This window comes from Xyrauchen texanus, chromosome 21, assembly GCF_025860055.1.
Source record: "Xyrauchen texanus isolate HMW12.3.18 chromosome 21, RBS_HiC_50CHRs, whole genome shotgun sequence".
Taxonomy (NCBI): Eukaryota; Metazoa; Chordata; class Actinopteri; order Cypriniformes; family Catostomidae; genus Xyrauchen; species Xyrauchen texanus.
This window is the reverse complement of record NC_068296.1, coordinates 30,176,685-30,196,782: the sequence shown is the minus strand read 5'-3', so window position 1 is coordinate 30,196,782 and position 20,098 is coordinate 30,176,685. Positions and strand designations below refer to the sequence as shown.

Here is a 20,098-nt window from a genome sequence, read left to right as displayed (position 1 = left end):
AACCGAGGCAGCCATGACTGCCTAAGGGAAACACGGGAGCCAGCTCGCCAGAGGGGACAGAACCGTGGTGTTACACACAGGGGGAGTCCGAAGGAGGCCTTACCTGTGGAGCACCTATACCAGTACAGGGTAGCTTGCGGTACCCGCAGTGGCTTGGGTCAGCGAGTTCCTCCGCTGATCTGCGACCCACAAGGGCTATGGAGGAATCAACCAGTGTCCCAAACCTGAGATCTCCTGGGAATGAAGGCGCACTGTTTCCCCTGGTTAGGGGGAAGGGCGCTAGGTGCAAGCGATTCACCTGGTCAGATCGTGGGCGTGCCACCGAGTTCTACGGGCTCGGTACCTGAGAAAACATGGGACGATACTGACTCAACTCGGAGATTGTAGAATCTCGCAAAAGTGTTAGGTGTTGCCCAGCCCGCTGCTCTACAAATGTCTGCTAGGGCAGTGCCCCTAGCCAGTGCCCATGAGGACGCAACACTCCTGGTGGAGTGAGCTCGGACCCGCAAGGGGGTGGGGGCACGGTCTGGGTGTGATAAGCCAGGGAAATGGCGTCGACAACCCAGTGGGCGAGTCTCTGCTTGGAGACAGCGTTCCCTTTCTGCTGTCCCCCAAAGCAGACGAAGTGCTGCTCAGAGCATCTGGTGCTCTGTGTGCGGTCCAGATAAATACGTAAAGCACGTACTGGACACAGCAGTGAAAGGGCTGGGTCTGCCTCCTCCCGAAGCAGCGCTTGCAGGTTCACCACCTGATCCCTGAAGGGCGTGGTAGGAACCTTGGGCACATAGCCCGGTCGCGGTCTTAGGATCACGAAAGTATCTGCCGGACCAAACTCCAGGCAAGCGTCGCTAACAGAGAACGCATGCAGGTCCCCGACCCTCTTGATGGAAGCGAGCGCGATCAGCAGGGCAGTCTTGAGAGAGAGGGCCCTGAGTCCAGCTGAGTCAAGCGGCTCAAAGGGGGGTCTCTGGAGTCCCGTAAGGACGACCAAGGGATCCCAGGAGGGGAACAGGTTAGGCCGGGAGGGAGTTATCCTCCGGGCACCTTTTAGGAACCTGACGATTAAGTCGTGCTTACCAAGAGACTTGCCGTCTACCGTGTCGTGGTGGGCGCAAAAGCGGCGACATACACCTTGAGGGTGGAGGGGGACAGCCTCCTCTACAGCCTCTTCTGAAGAAACACGAGCACTGACCTAACTGCGCACTTCTGCGGGTCTTCGGCTCGGGAAGAACACCAGTCCGCGAACAGACGCCACTTTAGAGCGTAGAGATGCCTGGTAGAGGCGGCTCTGGCTTGATTGATTGTATCTATGACGGTCGGTGGTAGGCCGGCTAGATCTTCCGCATCCCGGCCAGGGGCCAGACGTGGGGGTTCCAGAGGTCTGGGTGCGGGTGCCAGAGCGTGCCCCGTCCCTGAGAAAGAAGGTCCTTCCTCAGGGGAATTCGCCAGGGAGGGGCTGTCGTGAGGAGCGTGATGTCCGAAAACCAAGTCCGGGTGGGCCAGTAAGGGGCTACCAGAATGGCTTGCTCCTCGACCTCCCTGACCTTGCATAGCACCTGTGCAAGAAGGCTCACTGGGGGAAATGCGTACTTGCGCAGCCCCGCCGGCCAGCTGTGTGCCAACGCATCTGCCCCGAGGGGAACCTCTGTCTGGGCATACCAGAGCGGGCAGTGGGAGGTTTCTTGGGAGGCAAACAGGTCTACCTGAGCCTTGCCGAACCGGTCCCAAATCAGCTAGACTGACTGGGGGTGGAGCCTCCACTCTCCGCCAGGCAAGCTTTGTCTTGACAACGCGTCCGCTATCACATTGAGGTTGCCGGGGATGTGAGTGGCGCGCAGTGACTCCAGTCGCTGCTGACTCCAAAGGAGGAGACGACAGGCGAGCTGTGACATGTGGAGGGAGCGTACTCCGCCTTGGCGGTTTATGTAGGCTACGACCGTGGTGCTGTCTGTCCTGACTAGGACGTGTTTGTTCCGAATTAACGGAAGAAACTTCTGCAGGGCCAGAAAAACAGCCAGCAGCTCTAGGCAGTTGATGTGCCAGCGCAGCGGGCCTCGGTTCCACCAGCCTGCGGCTGCATGCCCGTTGCACACGGCGCCCCAACCCAGTTTGGAAGCGTCGGTTGTGACCAGAACGCATCGGGACACCTGCTGCAAGGGTACTCCTGCCCTTAGAAAGCAGAGGTCTGTCCAGGGTTTGAAGGTTTGGTGGCAGGCAGAGGTAACTTTTACGTTGTGCATGCCGCGGCGCCATGCTCTTCTCGGGACTCGCTCTATCGCGTCCTTTAATAGAAGGGAGGCGATTTCTTTGCGCAGGGAATGGGCATGTTGGCCGTGTACTGCGGAAAAATGTACGCCCACGAAGGGGGGCGAAGACCTGGCAAACTGAATTGCGTAACCGAGTTGAATGGTCCGGTGCAGCCAGCGTGACGGGTTGGGCAGCCTCTAAACTCCGTGCTAGGGGCACCAAGGGGACGAGTTTTTTGGACATACCCGGCGGGGCTTCGCAGCGGTGCGGAACAGGTAACGCAGCGTCGGGAGGCAACGTGTCGTCCCGAGGCTCTGGTGCTGAGAATAAACTCAAAGCACTTACCTTGCTCCGCGCATCTGGCAGGGGGCGGGTTCGTGACTGAGGAGGAGGTCTGATGTTGCATCCTCTGGACTCGTCTGAACCGGCCGGCCGGGGAACAGTCGTGGGACTGAAGGCGGGGACACCGCGTCCATGGAGCCGGGACTGTTGAGGCCTGAAAGCAGAGTGCTGTGAGAACGGCATTTGCGGGCCAGATGACCCCAGAGACAACAAGGAAATAGCTCTATAGAGTGTAAAGAATTTAACAAAAAATTCTCCTCCCGGCCCTCCACCGGGGAACGGAGTGGTGTTACCAGCTCCGGAGCTAATGTCTCGGTCTCTGGGTCTGTCATCTCAGGAGCGCCTGGGAGCCTTCTGGGTCCTCAAGGGGGTCCGTGAGACGATGGGCGTCCAACTTCTGCGGGGAGCTCAACGCTGGAGCTGAGAGCTGGGCCCACTCACTTGTTAGTTGAGGTGGAGCACCACTTTCTTTCTTTCTTGAAAGCCGCAGCAGGACGCCCTCGGCGAGCAGGTTTGCGGCAGGGCAGGATGCTCTTTTTTTGCTTGAAAATAGCCTTCGTCTGTTTCTTCACCACTGAGGACTGCTGGGTGAAGTCGTCAAGTGGTGTCGCCAAATGGACGGAGCTGGGAGACGGGGGCGTTTGAGAAAGCGTGCTTTGTCTGCCTCCCGTACTGCCTGCTTCCATCGTTGCGTTTCTGGACCACGGAGTGGCCATCGCCTGTTTGAGTGCAGTTCCTGCAGCACGTCAAAAACAGGACCACCCAAGTGCAGATTTGAAGTGCCCTGGCCCGGTGGACTTGCAGGAGGGGGCCATGGCGTGCAGGGTGGAACGGTCTGGGACCGTTCTACCACCGAGGGTAGCGAGAGCGGAGGAGCGAGGAAGCTGGGCTTGCTCAGCTCGTCATGCACATCCGGGAAGGAATCTGGGGGGGGAGCATAGCGGACCTTCTTGCGTCAGGCTCAGACTGGGCGGAGACCCGAAGGTGGCGGCCCAGGCGAGTTATCCGTATTCGGCGCCGCTGTTACGCTCTCCGATGCAGCAGTGATGTCATCATCCAATGCCGGGGAGCTCGAGGGACCGGACGGTAAGCTGTTAAGCGGACCGCACTAATCCCGAGCTCGGGGGAAGCAGGCAAGCGTGCCGGGGAGGCGGGAGGTTTTCGAGGGGATTTACCCGGCGAAAGCGTCCCGTTATTCTCCCCAGATCGTTCTCCATCTCCCGCGGTGCCTGCCTCAATCCCGTAGGAAAAAGGCGAGGCACGGGGGGCGGCTGAAATGGCTCTCTCTCACTACAAGAGAAAGCAGAGATCGCAACGCTGCCGCGGTTATGTTCTCACTCTGAAAACATAACCCATTGGAGAGAATGCTCATCCCGAGCTCGGACGGAAACAAGCAAGCGTGCCGGGGAGGCGGGGAGGCGGGGGGTTTCGAGGGGGTTCACCCGGCGAAACGGAGCCCGTCACTGTCCCCAGATCGTTTTCATCGCCCACGACGCCTGCCTCAATCCCATAGGAAGGAGGCGAGGCGCGGGGGCGGCTGAAGCGGCTTTTTCTCACTACAAGAAAAAGCCTACGACCGCAATGCTGTCATGGCTATGTTCTCATACTGAAAACATAGACCATTCATAAAAACGCTGCCTGCATGTGATCGCAACCCAGGAATGCAAGGCAGTTTTTATGGCCGTCAGAGGTGGGGTGAATCAACGCATCTAGAAACTACACAGAGGTGGAAAATCGTCTTTAAAAAGACGTGTCCTGAGAAGGACGTTCAACGCCGCTGTGTTTTGCTCTTTTAGAGCGAAATTCACTCTTTTAGAATAACTCTTTCGAGTTGTCTGCGCTCAGGGGCAAGAAGCGCCCAGGGGCAAGAATGCACAGCCGTGCACGAATGAGAAAGCCGCTGTTGTGCACCGTCAGATCCAACAGCATGCAGAGCGTCAGAGGATTAAACAGGAACTTGATGTGTAACTGCATGCACGACCATCGGCTCCGAAGAAATTTTCTGAATGAACTCCCGTATTTGCGCCGCTTAAATACCCGTATGTCCGGGGGCGGGACATGCAAATACTGGTTGCCAACTCTCATTGGCCTTTTTTCATAGTCCAGAGGTGAATATCGGCGCTCCAGAGAGACCCCTAGTGTCGCTTCTCTGACACAACGTGGAGAGAGCGACAGAAGGGGAACATTTGTTTCATATAATTGAAGATCATATAATATTTCACCTGTCAACTCTTATATTTACTTCTCACAAGTAGATTTATTTGCTTCATTCTATCCTGATTGATGAGGTTTAGCATCATGCCAACGTGCTTCTGCTAATGTGTCCTAATCTGAGCATTTGAGATTTTAAAATTTTAATTAGCTTTTTTATAAATTAATTTATGCCTGCAGCGCTTCAGCTGTTGGTTTAGCACATCTCATTTTCTCTTATTTTCACTCAGTTTAAAAGGATTGTTTCACTAAAAATTCAAATTCTGTCATAATTTACTCACCATCATGTTGTTTACATTTAAATTTATATTTATGCATTTGGCAGACGCTTTTATCCAAAGCGACTTACAGTGCACTTATTACAGGGACAATCCCTCCGGATCAACCTGAAGTTAAGTGCCTTGCTCAAGGATACAATGGTGGGGGCCATGGGGATCGAACCAGCAACCTTCTGATTAACAGTTTTGTGCTTTAGCCCACTATGCCACCACCACTCCGGTGGTGTTTAAAACCTGTATGACTTTCTTTCTCCAGTGTAAAACGTCTCGCTTACTGATGTAACCTCCGTTCCCTGATGGAGGGAATGAGACGTTGTGTCAATGAGTTGACACTAGGGGTCGCTTCTTGGAAGCCCAGACATCTCTGATCTTGAGAAAAGGCCAATGAAAACTGGCCCCGGACATACGGGTATAAAAGGAGTGACGCTGCAAGGGCACATCAGGTATCGCACTGAGGAGCCGAGCCAAAGACCCGGCCATTTCAGCGGTTGGTCCAGTGTTGTGGCAGGAGGGAACGGAGGTTACATTAGTAACCGAGACGTTCCCTATCTGTCACTCACTCAACGTTGTGTCGATGAGTTGACACTAGTGGTCCCAATGGAAAATGCCACAAGAGCTGAACCGAGCTACGCAGACTGGCGGTGCGAGATGGGCAGACCTCTGCGTGCCTCGTAGCCAGCTCAGCAAGCGTCGCATAACTACCCCCAACACACTGGCAGGCATGAAGCGGTCCCCTACACCTTGGGGAATGGCTAACTGCTAACTGCTTAGAAGTACAGGGACTGGCTGGCCCAGCCGTGGCCTTCTCTGTATTGTTCTCCCCCAAAAAGGAACAAAATCGTTCATCTGGAGGCCATATATATTGTCCCAGCTGGGGGGGTGTCCAAAGAGGAGGACACTGCGGAGACCACACCCGGCCACCAAGAGGGGATTGTTCAGTGAAATATGACACACGGTCTTACCGGGTAGGAGTGGAAGCACATCGTGTGTAGCGGCGCCATAGTAGATCCTACCCGAGGAGGGGAGGAGTTACCACAAACACGGTGACCAAGGACAGAGGGTCCTCTGCCCAAGTAAGACATGGTTTACCGGCGGGGAAACCATTTTGCGGAATATACATCACACAGGGTTGCCTAGGGGGACAACCAGCACATGTGGAGCACTTACCTCAGTATGGGGGCCTTGGTGATGCCCGTACTGGGGCAGCAGCGAGCCTCTCCGAAGACTCGTCGGCCGCTAGGCTAGGGAGGAAGAACGTCCAGGGTACACACTTCTAGCGAATGCAACTGGGGAAAAAGCGCACGTCTTCACCTCAAGGGAGGGGAAAGGTGCTATGCACAACCGATACACCCGGCCAGCTGACCCGAACTTACCTGTTTGTGTCACCTGATAACACACGGGACAAAACTGGCTCAACCTTGAGGTTATAAACCCTTGCAAAGGTGTTAGGTGTTGCCCAGCCTGTGGCTCTACAGATGTCTGCTAGAGAGGCGCCATGGGACAACGCCCAAGAAGCCGCAACACCCCTGGTAGAATGGGCTCGTAGGCCAGCAGGGGGCAGCACATGCTAGCGTGGTATGCCATAGTGATGCATCGATGACCCAGTGAGCGATCCTCTGTTTGAAGACAGGGCTACCCTTCCGCTGTCCACCGAAGCAGACAAAGAGCTGCTCTGAGCTTCTAAAGCTCTGCGTGTGATCCAAGTAGATGCGAAGAGCACGCACCAGACACAGCAACGCCAAGGTTGGGTCTGCCTCCTCCTGGGGCAGCTCTTGCAGGTTCACCAACTGATCCGTGAAAGGGGTCGTGGGAACCTTGGGCACGTAGCCTGGTCGGGGTCTCAGGATGACGTGAGTGTAAGCCGGACCGAATTATAGGGACTGTTCAGTTACAGAGAAGGCCTGCACGTCCCCTACTCTCTTGATGGAGGTGAGCGCCGTCAGGAGGGTGGTTGAGGTGGCCCGGGATGTGGGTGGTTCGCACCGACCCCAAAGGAGGAGACGACAGGTGAGTTGTGACATTTGACAAGAGTGTAAGTCGACTTGGCGGCTGATGTACGCAATCGCTGCTGTGTTGTCCGCCCGGATAACTATCAATGGCAATAGCCTCCTCAGGGGAAGTAGTACCGCCAGCAACTCGAGGCAGTTGATGTGCCAACGTAGTCGCTGGCCGCTCCAAGGGCCGATGACTGAGCGCCCGTTGCACATGGCGCCCCAGCCACACTGGGAGGCATCTGGTGTAACCACGACATGCCTGGGGACCTGGCTTGGACCTAGCTCCTGCCCGTAAGAAAGCTAGGTCCAAGCGGCTGAGGTGCCTGAACACCAGGTCCTTGTGCACATACAACATGTCCAACGAGTGAGCTAGGATTAGCCAGTCATCGAGATAGTTGAGGATACGGATGCCCACTTCCCTTAGCGGGGCAAGGGCTGCCTCTGCGACTTTCGTAAAGGCGCGAGGGGACAAGGACAGGCCGAAGGGGAGCACTTTGTACTGATATGCCTGACCCTCGAAGGCAAACTTGAGAAAGGGTCTATGTCGAGGAAGAATCAAGACATGGAAGTACGCGTCCTTCAGGTCTACCGCCGCGAACCAATCCTGATGCCGGACACTTGCTAAAATGCGTTTCTGCGTGAGCATCTTGATGGGAGTCTGTGCAGAGCCTGATTCAGAACTCACAGGTCTAGGATTGGCCGCAACCCGCTGCCTTTTTTGGGTATGATGAAGTAGGGGCTGTAAAACCCCTTCAGTAATCAGTGGTGATTACTGCTTTTGGAAAAGGTCATGAGACATCAGTGTATTACTCCCTGCTAATTCAGGGTCTGGGGGACAGAGCTTTAACTTCTCTCAGGAGTTTAGGGGAGAAAGATTTAAACTTGGTAATGGAGGAGGGAAAAATCAAGTCTGTATTTAGAGATGCAAGGGTGCATCTTACTTAGTTTAAGATTTTACATTGATTCTATCGGACCCCCTCTAGATTGTATAGGCTTGGTCTTAAAGTCACACCCACCTGTTAGTGATACCAATCAGAAGATGGGGACACAAGTCATGTTTTTTGGTGGTATGTTAAGATCCAAGAATTTTGGTTGAGGGTTCAGAGATTATGTGTGACGTATTGGGCACTTAGATTTAATTTTGCCCCAGACTCTGTATTTTAGGTGACAGGGCGGTCATTAATATAGGGGATAAATGGACAGAAATTGGGTCCTAGCCAGTGTTGTGATTGGCAGACAGATCATTCTTAGGGGATGGAATTCGGCTGGAGTGCCATCATTTGAAGAGTGGTGCATAGAGATGGGCAGGGTAGCGGCATTCAAGGAGATGTATAGGCAACTTAGATTTGTTCAATAAAAATGGGGCTGCTATTTGGCCATTTTGGAGGACTCTGGGGGAGGGGCAGTGGAGAGAGAAGTGCAATTTTATATGGGTGTGGTTATATTATAATCTTTATATATATATATATATATATATATATATATATATATATATATGTATACCATATATATGTATATCCTATATGATATATGTCCTAAATTATTTCTTTTTTTTTCTTTATTTTCTTTTTTTTTTTCTTTTGTCTGTAACTCAAGTTGTGGCCACAGGAATATTTATTGAGGGTCAGGGTGGGATTGGGAGGGGGAAAAGGGAATAATGGGGGTTATAGTTGATTCTATGACTATATGTTTTTCTTTTCTGTTTCAAATATGTGAATCAATAAAAAGTGTTAACCAGGAAAAAATACTGCACTTAATCAAATCCGAAATAAACTGAAAGTAAAAATAAAACCGGCTTATGTTTCACTCTCTCTCTCTCCCTTCCCCCTCAGTTCTCCTGCTCTTCCGCTCCCCCTCCCCTCGATATGTGGCTGCAGCAGCATGTGTGTGTTGTGAGTGTGTGTGATCTGGGTGGATACATCACATCAGTGTGCATTGAAGGAATTGTGCATCACTCTGTGTTTCTCTCTGTGTTTCTGTCTCTGCCTTTGTCTTTCTTTCTGTAGACGGATGTGGAGCATCTTCCTCATCTGCAGCGTGTGTTTCTGAGCGCTAACAGCATCAGCAGGTAAGAGCAGTGGCGTTTAGGATACGGCCATGACCTTATACTGCAACAACACATACACAGGCAGGAACATTTGGTGTGTTGTCCAATGTGACTGACCAGTGATTCTGTAACCATGGAGACAATAATTGCTTTTTGCAGTGTTGTGGTTGCTAAGGACACGAGCATATGTGTGTGCTACAGTCTTTTACCTTCATGCAGTGTGACAGGGCTGACATGTTCATGTGTTTATAATGAGAGGTGGTGTGCATGTATGTGTGTATATGTCCCTTCATTACTGCTGTGTCATACTGCTGTATCCACAGCTCTGTGTGTGTGTGTGTGTGTGTGTGTGTGTGTGTGTGTGTGTGTGTGTGTGTGTGTGTGTGTGTGGGCAGCTGGGTCTATGGGTGGGGTTATCTTAAGGTCAGAGGTCATATGAGTTTCTTCTGTGAAACACAAAAGGAAATCTTTAGCAGAACATTCTTTTATGGATGGGCGATTCCACTTATATTCTTTTCGATCCGATACCAAGTACTTTTAGGCCAATATTGTCAATACTGATACCAATACTGCTAACTCTTCTGAATTAAATTGTTATGGATTTTTGGGATAAAATGAGTAACTTTATTACTTACTTTTTTTTTAACATATTATGGGCCCAACCAGAAAATGATTAGGCTGCTTTGTTTACCCTTTAAAAATGAGTTAGTACAAGTATAAGCCACATATAGTGACATAATAGATATTATTATATGGTTACTATTACTAAAACCAAGTTACCATATTGATACTATAGTATTGCTGTAGTAATACTATGGATAATTGTATCAAAACCTTGGTTACTGCCAAAAAGAAAGTAAAAAACATGGTTACCATAGTCGTGGTTACTACAGTCATGGTTAATACAATATTACTAGAGTAAATTCATGGTACATTTTCGTAAGGGTATAATTTATTAACGATATATAAAGATCATAATCGATGTTTTAACAACTCTGAATTTAAATAAACCTGTAAAAATTGTCAAACAAGCCCATTATAATACATCACGTCTAGGTTTGTCATTACTTAGTGTGAACAACTCCAGATGCTGTTTTTCTGTCATTACCTCAGGAAAGCACTGCTCTCTCTTTGAACGAGCACTATGACTGAAAGGGTGAGCACTTTCTGCTGGTGTATTTTAGCATTTCTGCATTTCAAGATGAGTGGAAGAAAAAATTGTTCCAATGCCATGCAACAATTCGCTAATATAATTATTGTTTTCCACTTCAAAGCTTATAAAGTGCATTAACATTCATGCAATCATGCAATCTAAATTATAAGATCACTTGTTAAATCAATATTTTTATGTGAGGATCAATTTTCTTGATACCACATCAGTATCGGAAGTATCAATACTTTAGTATTGATATCCATCCCTACATTCTGTTCTTTTGCTGTTCTTTTCCATACAGTGAAAGCAGACAGTGACCAGGAGCTGTCAAGCTCCAAAAATGTCAATAAGCACAATATACTGTAATTGTCATATTTTACAAGAAGTCCAAATGGCCGGTGGTAGCTCAGCGGTTAAGGCTCTGGGTTACTGACCGAAAGGTCTGGGGTTCAAGCCCCAGCACAGTCAGAATACCACTGTTGGCTCCTTGAGCAAGGCCCTTGACCATATCTGCTAACAGGGGTGCCATTTCAAGGCTGACCTGTGCTCTGACCCCAGCTTAGTTGGGATATGCGAAAACAACTGCATTTCATTGGCTCTGTACCTGTACTCTGCACAATGACAATAAAGTTGAATCTTAATCTAATCTTTAACTATCTTTAACTATCCCTCAGAGTACTGTTCAAAGCATTATTAAGAAGTGGAAACCGTATGGCATGGAAAAATCTTGCCAAGATTGGGCAGGTGGGCAATGATCAGGGAAGCTATCCAGAGGCCAAAGGCAACTTTGAAGGGTTTACAAGCCCTTATGGCTGAGATTAATCTGCCTGTATATATGACAATGGCATCTTCAAGGAAGAATGGGCAAATATTCCCAGCTCTAGGTGCACAAAACTATTAAAGACATATCTAAACAGACTAATGTCTGTCAATAAAGCAAAAGGAAGCTCTACATAGTCACTTTTCAAACTGTGTTATTGCAGTTTTTCATTTTTATACATTTTTGGAGCTGTTGAAAAATGTGTAAATAAAGCTGGAAAAATCTATATTTTTTAATGGGTTTTGATTTCAGTATGGCACGGTAGCTCAGAGGGTAGCACTGTCGCCTCATAGAAAGAAGATCCAGAGTTTGAGTTCCAGCTCAACTGGGCCTTTCTGTGTGGAGTTTGCATGTTCTCCCCATGTTTGCATGGGTTTCCTCTGCGTGCTCCGGTTTCACCCACAGTCCAAAAAGACATGCAGTTTCAGTTAATTGGAGACCTTAAATTGCCTGTAGTGTGAGTGAGAAAGTGAAAGTGCATGTCTGTTTGTGTTGCCCTGTGATGGACTGGCCACCTGTCCAGGGTGTTTCCCTGCATTCGGCCCAAGACAGCTGGTATAGGCTTCAGCAATACCTGTGAACCTCCATAGGACAAGCGGCTATATGGGTTTTGACTTCAGGCTGTAAGACAATAACATTGACTTTTCCAAAAGGGTTTGAGGATTTTCAATAGGCTTTATAAATTTGAGGCACCGCAAAAAGCTCTCTCTGCCTTTCTGTGGACTGGGCCATCTTTTATCTCCCCCAACTCCCCAAACTCTCACTGTGAACAAGGAAATGGTAATTAGTCACAATTCAACAGGTGGATGTCCTTACCGCTCTCCCTCTCCCTAGAGGGGCGCTTGACCACGCTGACCTCAAATCTCATTTCACACCTGTTGTGACGTGTCTTAATGCAGCAAGTTTGAACAAGCGGAAGTGTGAATGACATTTGAGAACTATTGCGAAGGGGAAGATTTTCAGTTAAATTTCCGATAAATTTTTTTTTTTATTGATTCATACATATAACAAGAAAAACAAAATATATGTACACTGAATCAACATTTAACCCCCACTATTACCCCTCCCCAATCACCAACCCCACTCTGACCCTCAACGAACATCCCATATAAGTATACACACACACACACACACACAATCTATAATAATCATACACATTTAAAACTATATTTCTCTCTCCAAAACTCCTCCCTGAGAGTCCCCCAAAAACGCCAAATAACTGCCCCATTTCCCATCAAATGAACTCCAGATCTCCAGCCTTCTACATGACACCTCCTTGAAAGCTGCCACCCTCCCCATCTCCACGCATCACTCCTGAAATGAGGGCATTCCAGCTGTCTGATAATCTGTCTACCTTGTCATAACACTGGCCAGGACCCAATTTTTTATGTGTTTATCCCCTATACTGATGACCACCCCATTACTTAAAATACAGAGTCTGGGGAAAAATGAAATTTGAGTGCCCAATACGTCACACATAAAACTCTGAACCCTCAATCAAAATTCTTGGATCTAGGCCAACAGGTGGGTGTGTCTTTAAAACCAAGCCTATTCAATCTAGAGGGGGTCCAATACAACTGATTTAAAATCTTGTATTGAAAGGCGCACCCTTGCATCGCTAAATACAGACCTGATGTTTTTTAGAATCCTAGCCCACACTCCCTCCTCCAATACCAAGTTTAAATCTTTCTCCCCTAATCTCCTGAGAGAAGTTAAAGCTCTGTCCCCCAGACTCTGAATTAGCAGGGAGTAATATACTGATGCCTCATGACCTTTTCCAAAAGCAGTAATCACCACTCCCAGAGTATCTGCCACTTTAAGGGTGTGTATGCTACTCCCAAAAATAGTACAGAGCTGATGGTGCAGCTGTAAATACCTAAAGAACTGAGATCTGGGGATCCCAAATTTGACCAATATGAGAGTGGATCCACTCCACTCTCATATAGGTTACCGAGCGTATTTACCTCCCTCACAATCCACTCTGACCAGCAGAAAGTGGACTTATTAATACATAATTTTGGGTTCAGCCATATTCTTGAAGCAACATTTAAATACATGTCTGAATTAAACTCTCTGTACACTTTTGTCCATTTAGCGTGCAAATGCGAGATTTCAGGGTGTAACTTAACTTCTCTGATGCAATGGTGAAATAGGGGCAAGAAATTCCTGTTCCATACAAAACCAGGGAGGGGCTCTCTCAGGTGGAAGTGATCAATGAGCCAAATGTCTGAGACCGAATGCATAATAATAAAACAAAATCTTAGGTGGGCCTTGCCTACCTTTGTCAATCGGCTTGTGTAATTTATTGAAATGTAATCTAGGACACGTACCATTCCAAATGAAGGACTTCGCTATGCTATCAAATTGCTTGAAATAAGAGAGTGGGACATCTACAGAGAGATTGTAGCAGATAGTTTAATTTTAGAATACAATTCGTTTTAATAACTTTAACCTTACCAATCATAGGTAAATGCAATGAAGCCCACCTGCCCACATCACTTGAAAACCTTTTTATTAAGGGGTCAAAATTAACTAACTGAATCACACAAATTTGCTGGGAATAAAATGCCCAAACACTTAATGCCCTGTTTGGGCCACTGGAAGATGCCTGGCTAAAAAGCCATCATCGGGCACTGTTATCAGAGCCAAAGCTTCGGATTTAGACTAATTGACTCTGTATCCTGAGAATTTAGAAAAGGAATTATTCTGTGGAGGCAAGGCATAGATCTAGTGGGGTCGGAGACGAAAACATTTTTTTTAGGGAGTTTAGAGAGTTCTAATGGTACCACAAAGTTTGTAATATCTTCATCAGATGACGAAGATGGGGAACTATAGAGATCAAGATTGAATTCTTTAAATGCATTATTAATATCAATGGCTGAGGTAAATATATTACTATCAGCAGATTTCACCCTGAATAGCCAAAACTCCACCTTCTGTGACAAAATGGTATTATATCTGTATTTCAATCTGGTCAATTCTCATGTGTCAATCAGACGACATTCGGCGCTTCAGCTCTGCCTTGGCACTTTTAATATTCCCTTCCAACTCCACAAGTTATCGTGCTTTGGATATTTTGGTGAATGAGGCATACTATATGATCCGACCCCTAAAAACCATTGGATACTGAGGACCAGTTGGTCTTCATATAAACATTGATTTCAGCCTTTAACTTTTGTTGGAATTCAGGATTTTGCAAAAGGGATACATTCAAGCGGCAACTATATGATTTTTTTTCTCTGTATGTGGCAACACCTCTAAACTCACCAGGGTGTGATCTGAGACTAAGATGTTTCCAATTGAGCTATCAACAACAGATGAAAGATTTAATCTCTTCAAGAATAAATCTTATGGACTGATGAAAAGAATGTATGGTCCCTACCAGATGAGTTCTAAAGTCTCCAAATATCCATGAGATCTAGATTTTTGCACATCCCGTCAATGTTGCTCTAGGGGACATACACACTTTTGGGCTGGGCCATGGTTGTGCACACCCTACCCCTAATCAGGCTGATCAAGCCCGAGAGGGATAAAGGTGTCCGGAGAAGTCTTTTCGACAGGGAGAGAGTTATGGGCAGCTCTCGCCGGTTCTCGCCTCCTCCTTTCCCTTTTACGTCGTTACACTGGTGCCGAAACCCAGGAAAGAGGAGGGATGCGCCATAGTAGAGCCCTGCCACAGTCTCCTCCTAATATTATATCATGAGGGGTGTCTGCACCTTGCAACATCCCTTCAAGATCTATAAAAAAGCCCTGATCATCAGTGTTAGATGTGTAAATATTAGCCAAAACCTTGAATATTAGTAAACCCCTGGATTTCTGCTTAAACAATCTGACTCTTCCTAATTTATCTTTAATCTGTTTAAGACATTTGAATTGTAGATGCTTAATTATCAGTGTAATGTCTCCCCTTCTCTTCCTTGAGCCAGCACTAAAGAAAACATGTCCACCCCATATCTTCCCAAATTTTTCAGCTTTTCAACACTATCATATTTCTTACGTTTAAGAGACATAATTTTCCTTCTTTTTATGGGTGTCCCAAACCATTCACATTCCACATGGAGAGAGGCAATCCACTCATATTAAAATTTGACATTTTGACATATTAGAAAAATATACTGTGTGTCAATAATACAATGATAAAGACCACATTCCAACAATCAACAATCAAACCCCAAACTTCCCCCAGAACCAAACAAAGAGAAAAACCCCCACGCATGACAGCACCAACTACTATCCATCCCTCTAAACTCAAACAGTCCATGTATGCCTACAAATTTGCCATTGGATTGCTCAAGTCCGGTGTTTCTATACAAATTTTGTGAGACAGAATTCCACAACAAAAGATTATCTATAAAACAAACTCCAGCCAATAGCCGGCAGTAGCACAAAGAAAGTGTAGATTCATCACTGTCCTGAAGGAGTGCTATTCCACAAAACAGACTCCAGCTGCTAGGTGGAACCAGCACAAAAAGAAACAAAAAGGTACCCAGTTTCCTCTGACAATCAAGTGAATGTTCATCAGCCAAGTGAGTCAGGCACACCTGGCTGCAATCTGAGTACCACAAAATAACTTACTTCATTGACTTTATGAAGGACATGACTTGCTGGGGACATGCAAATACTCTCAATTTAGCCAGGAATATCAGTGCAAAAGCAACCTTCCTTTGATGTAAGAGTTTCTTGCATTCCTTGAATCAATCACATTTCTCTCTTGTTGAATTCGCAAAGTCTGGGAACAAGAAAATGTTGTGGTTCTTCCAAGAAAGCCTTCCTTTACTCCACGCCTCGTGTAACACAAGATCTTTATCAGATTATCTGATTTGATATATGGCCAGAATTTATCAGGGCGTGTGGATCGCTGAGCTGGAACTCTGTGAGCTTGCTCAATTTCCAACTTATGGCCTGTTATGTCGAGCAGACCCGGAAAGAGCCCGTCCAGGAATTCCACTATATTCGTTATTCTGACGGTTGTCCAAATCTTCCAGCTTCTCCCAGAATCGCTCCAAATCCGCCTTGGTTGCTAGCGGATTAGCAGCTAATTCCCTCTCCGATGACTCCAGATAATCAATCCGTTTCTCGACATCCCCAACTCTTGCAACCATCTCAGTTAATTTTATCTCCATGGCAGTGATCGATCAATGCATTACAGCAAACTCCTCCAAGTCAGCAACGACCTTCATCAGCATTACCGACACATTCATCAATTGTCGCCGAATTTCCTTCATCCTCAATGGCCAAATCGACTCCCGGGCTTGCGGCCTGCTGCTCGAGGCTTCAGCTTGATCATGTAAGTGTCTTTTGATGTCTTTAGAGCCCGAGGATTTTTAATTCTTTGCCATAATGTCCTTCCTAGAGTTAAGAATCAGGGTTAATTTGAATCTCACTGGTTCATGACACAAAAAGTATTAAAACTAGCAAAGTGTGCAGAGCTCCTGTTCACACGTCCGATCCTCGCATAGTGTCACGTGATTACATTTTCAGTGAATTAACTCATTTCAGTCTGTTCCTCATACAAAGGTATCATATGTCTTCAGACAACTTGGAATATAGTGCATGAGGACTACTTTATAAAAAAAAATATATAATTTTTATTGTGTTTATGTCCTTTTTGGAGCTTGACAGCCCCTGGTTACTGTCTACTTTCATTGAATGGAACAGAGAAACCTATTAAAAGAAAGTAATGCAGGTTTGGAGTGATATGAGGGTGAGTAAACTAAAACTAAAACTTTTAAAAGTTTAAAAAAAATATGTTTTTTTTTGGGGGGGGGGGTGTAGATTGGATGAGCTGGCCTGTCTGTGGGACTGTCGCACTCTCAATGAATTGAGCATTGATGGGAATCCTGTAGCACTGGAGTCATGCTACAGACCGACTGTGCTGCGCTGCTGCTCGCCACGCCTTCAGCTGCTCGACATGAAGCGTGTCACCGTGAGTCTCAGTGTGTGTGTGGGAATCATAACAGACATTTCAGTCATTTGTGTGTTTGATGTTTTGCCCTGTGTGTCTGTATGTGTGAATGTGTGTATGTGTGTAGTAATAATTTTTTAATAAATAAAAGTAATCAATTCTTTCTTGTAATCCCAGCTTAATACTGTAAGTAAATCGGGGGCCTGGGTAGCTCAGCGAGTAAAGATGTTGACTACTACACCTGGAGTTCGCAAGTTTGAATCCAGGGCAAAATGAGTGACTCCAGCCAGGCCTCCTAAGAAACCAAATTGCCTGATTGCTAGGGAGAGTAGAGTCACATGGGGTTACCTCCTCGTGGTCGCAATAATGTGGTTCGCGTTGGTGCGGCGCGTGGTAAGTTGTGCGTGGATGCCCGTTGTGGATGGCGTGAAGCCTCCACACACACTACATCTTCGCGGTAATGTGCTCAACAAGCCACGTGATAAGATGTGCGGGTTGACGGTCTCAGACGTGGAGGCAACTGAAATTCGTCCTCCGCCACCCGGATTGAGGCGAGTCACTACGCCACCACGAGAACCTAGAGGGCATTGGAAATTGGCCATTCCAAATTGGGGAGGAAAAGGGGAGAAAACAAATACTGTAAGTAAACCATTCATACGTTGATTTCCTCCAAAATTGAAGAGCTTGAGTTTCAGGCGGGACCATCTAACAAAGACTATGGAGAACAATTGCATTATTTTTGCAATTCCATTTAGAGAGTGTTGCAGAAATCACACTTCAGACACACCTTGCTGAAAATGAGTTTACCACAAAAACTCCTTAATTGATCACAGAATTCCAGCAGGACAGCAGCAGATCTCCGGCCTGTGTTCAGTGTAGATTTGTGGAGCAGCTCTCAGTTCAGCTGCAGTTTAAAAGTGGCATGAAAAAAGGTGAAGTAAGGCACGACTGCAGATTGCTGTTCTGTACCTTTTATTATATTAATACACATTTAAGGAAGTAATTTGCTAATATATTTAATAGACATAGGGGTAAAAAACCTCAAGAGCTCAATAACTAGCAGAAACACAATTTTTATATTGTAAATTCAATAACATTAATATGGTGATAGGAAATTGATTTAGCTTAGTTTAATCATTTATTCGGGATTCTCTGATTCATGTAGTAATATTAACACAGAATGTATGACAGGACAAAAACTGATCATTGATCTCCATACTGTATGTTTGAGTCCCTAAAACTCATGAGATGAAGACAAACAGCTGGGCAGTATGGCAACATCTGAAAATAAATCCTCTGTGTTATACACACACACACACACACACACACAAACACACTTTAGAAATATTTACTCCCCTCTCTGCTGCACTGCTGTGTGTATGTATTGCTGAATGGGCCTTATTTAGCAGCGTAAATCTAGCAAATGTTTTATTTTATTTTTTTATTTATTATTTAATGTACATTTTTAACATTATGCTTTGTGTTATGTTACCCTGGAATTTGTTTTTAAAAAACTAGTAACCAGTGGGGCTTCTAATACAGCTGCTGAGAGAGTGACAGTAAATTTGGCATCTTCACTCTTCACACTTACTGTCGTAATTTAGTGCTCTCTATATTTTTCCTCTTGTTGAAAGTCATGAAAATGTAATAGTGGATTTTTTATATTATTAAGGAATATTAAGTAAAAGTAATATATGCTGTGGTCTCCCATTCATCGTTATAGAGTTTTATCCTGCATTAGTTTACTTCCGCGTTCCCAACCCAGAAATGTGTCAAGGGTCCAAAGTATTGTGTATTGTTGTGCAGGAGGAGGAGAGACGCACAGTGAGTGTTTCAGCACGAAAGGAGGATGAGAAGAAAAAAGAGACTCACAAACAGATTGCACACAAGGTATGCACACACACAGTGTTTGCTAGATTACTTCTAAAATGTAATCTGGTACTAATTACAAATGACACAACATACATTTTAGCAGTAGCGTAATCTTTAATGAAACATTGTAGGTAAACTAATCAGGGCTGTGTTTCCCAATAGCATCGTAAGCCTAAGTAGATTGTAGAAACCACAATCTGTACGATCAATTTAAGTTTATGATGCTTTTGGGAAACGCAGCACTGATTAGTTTACTGAATGACTTTTGGATTATTAATTGCATGTTATGATGAAAATCTAATTTTAAGTGTAATAAGTACTTAATTACAATCCTTTCTTTAAACCTTGGTAAGCTGATTCATTTAAGAGACTATTATATGAACACTTATTAATCACTTTTTGCTTTTTGTTGCAGGAAAGGCGGCGACTTGCAATCCAAAATGCAGCGCAGCAGTGGGAGGGGCTAAAAGCATGTCCAGAGCTTCCGGCTCAGAATGGTGCAAAGGACGAGGTCAGTCCAGAAAATAGCCCCACCCACAGCCCCGCCCAGACCAATGGGAATGCTCAGGAGACCTCGCCGGACGAGTCCAGGTGAGCAGTCATGGTCAGCTTACAAAATGCATGCTGGTTCCAGGATGATTTGTTTGTTCAAGTGTTTTACTGATTCTCTGTCACAGACGCTTGAGTCCTCTAACAATTTCAGCTGGAGGGAGTGAAACCAGGTTACGATCAATAAGTCGACCAAACAGCCCCAGAGACCCCAGGTACACACACTGACAGCACCAGCTCTCATACACTCAGTTCACATCAGATAACAGAAATATCAGATATACTGTATGGTATTATACCTGGATGAACACAAATGTAAACATTTGAGTGATCTGATTAAAGGGAAAGAGCTATATTCAGTTTGAGGAAGTTAACAGATTGAGATTTGTGACATCAGTTTATGACTCTATAAGAGAAACATTATTATAACAATATATTAAAATAACATTCAGTTATTCACAGTTAATCTGAGACTGCAGCCAAATACATCCCATTCTTAACAGCTCTGTTCAAAAGGAATAATTACACCATTAAATCAACAACATTTGTATTTGAATAAAACTACTTGGAAATGATGAAAAGTAGAACACACTACAAACATACTTATATTTTTATTTATCCATTACAAAGGGTTTTATCTCGCAGAGGGTTTATAGTCTGTATGTGGGCAGAGAATTATA

At 46.1% G+C, this 20,098-nt stretch overlaps 1 protein-coding gene across 1 annotated transcript in view; it reads left to right on the top strand.

Annotated features, from left to right (window-relative positions):
* LOC127661704 (leucine-rich repeat-containing protein 49-like) overlaps positions 1–20,098 on the top strand; it is a 39,345-nt gene that overhangs the window by 7,525 nt on the left and 11,722 nt on the right. Inside the window, exons 9-13 of the mRNA XM_052152538.1 lie at positions 9,079–9,140; positions 16,868–17,018; positions 18,804–18,887; positions 19,285–19,460; positions 19,547–19,633. Coding sequence (XP_052008498.1) covers positions 9,079–9,140; positions 16,868–17,018; positions 18,804–18,887; positions 19,285–19,460; positions 19,547–19,633 — 560 coding nt within the window. The remainder of the gene's footprint in view (positions 1–9,078; positions 9,141–16,867; positions 17,019–18,803; positions 18,888–19,284; positions 19,461–19,546; positions 19,634–20,098) is intronic.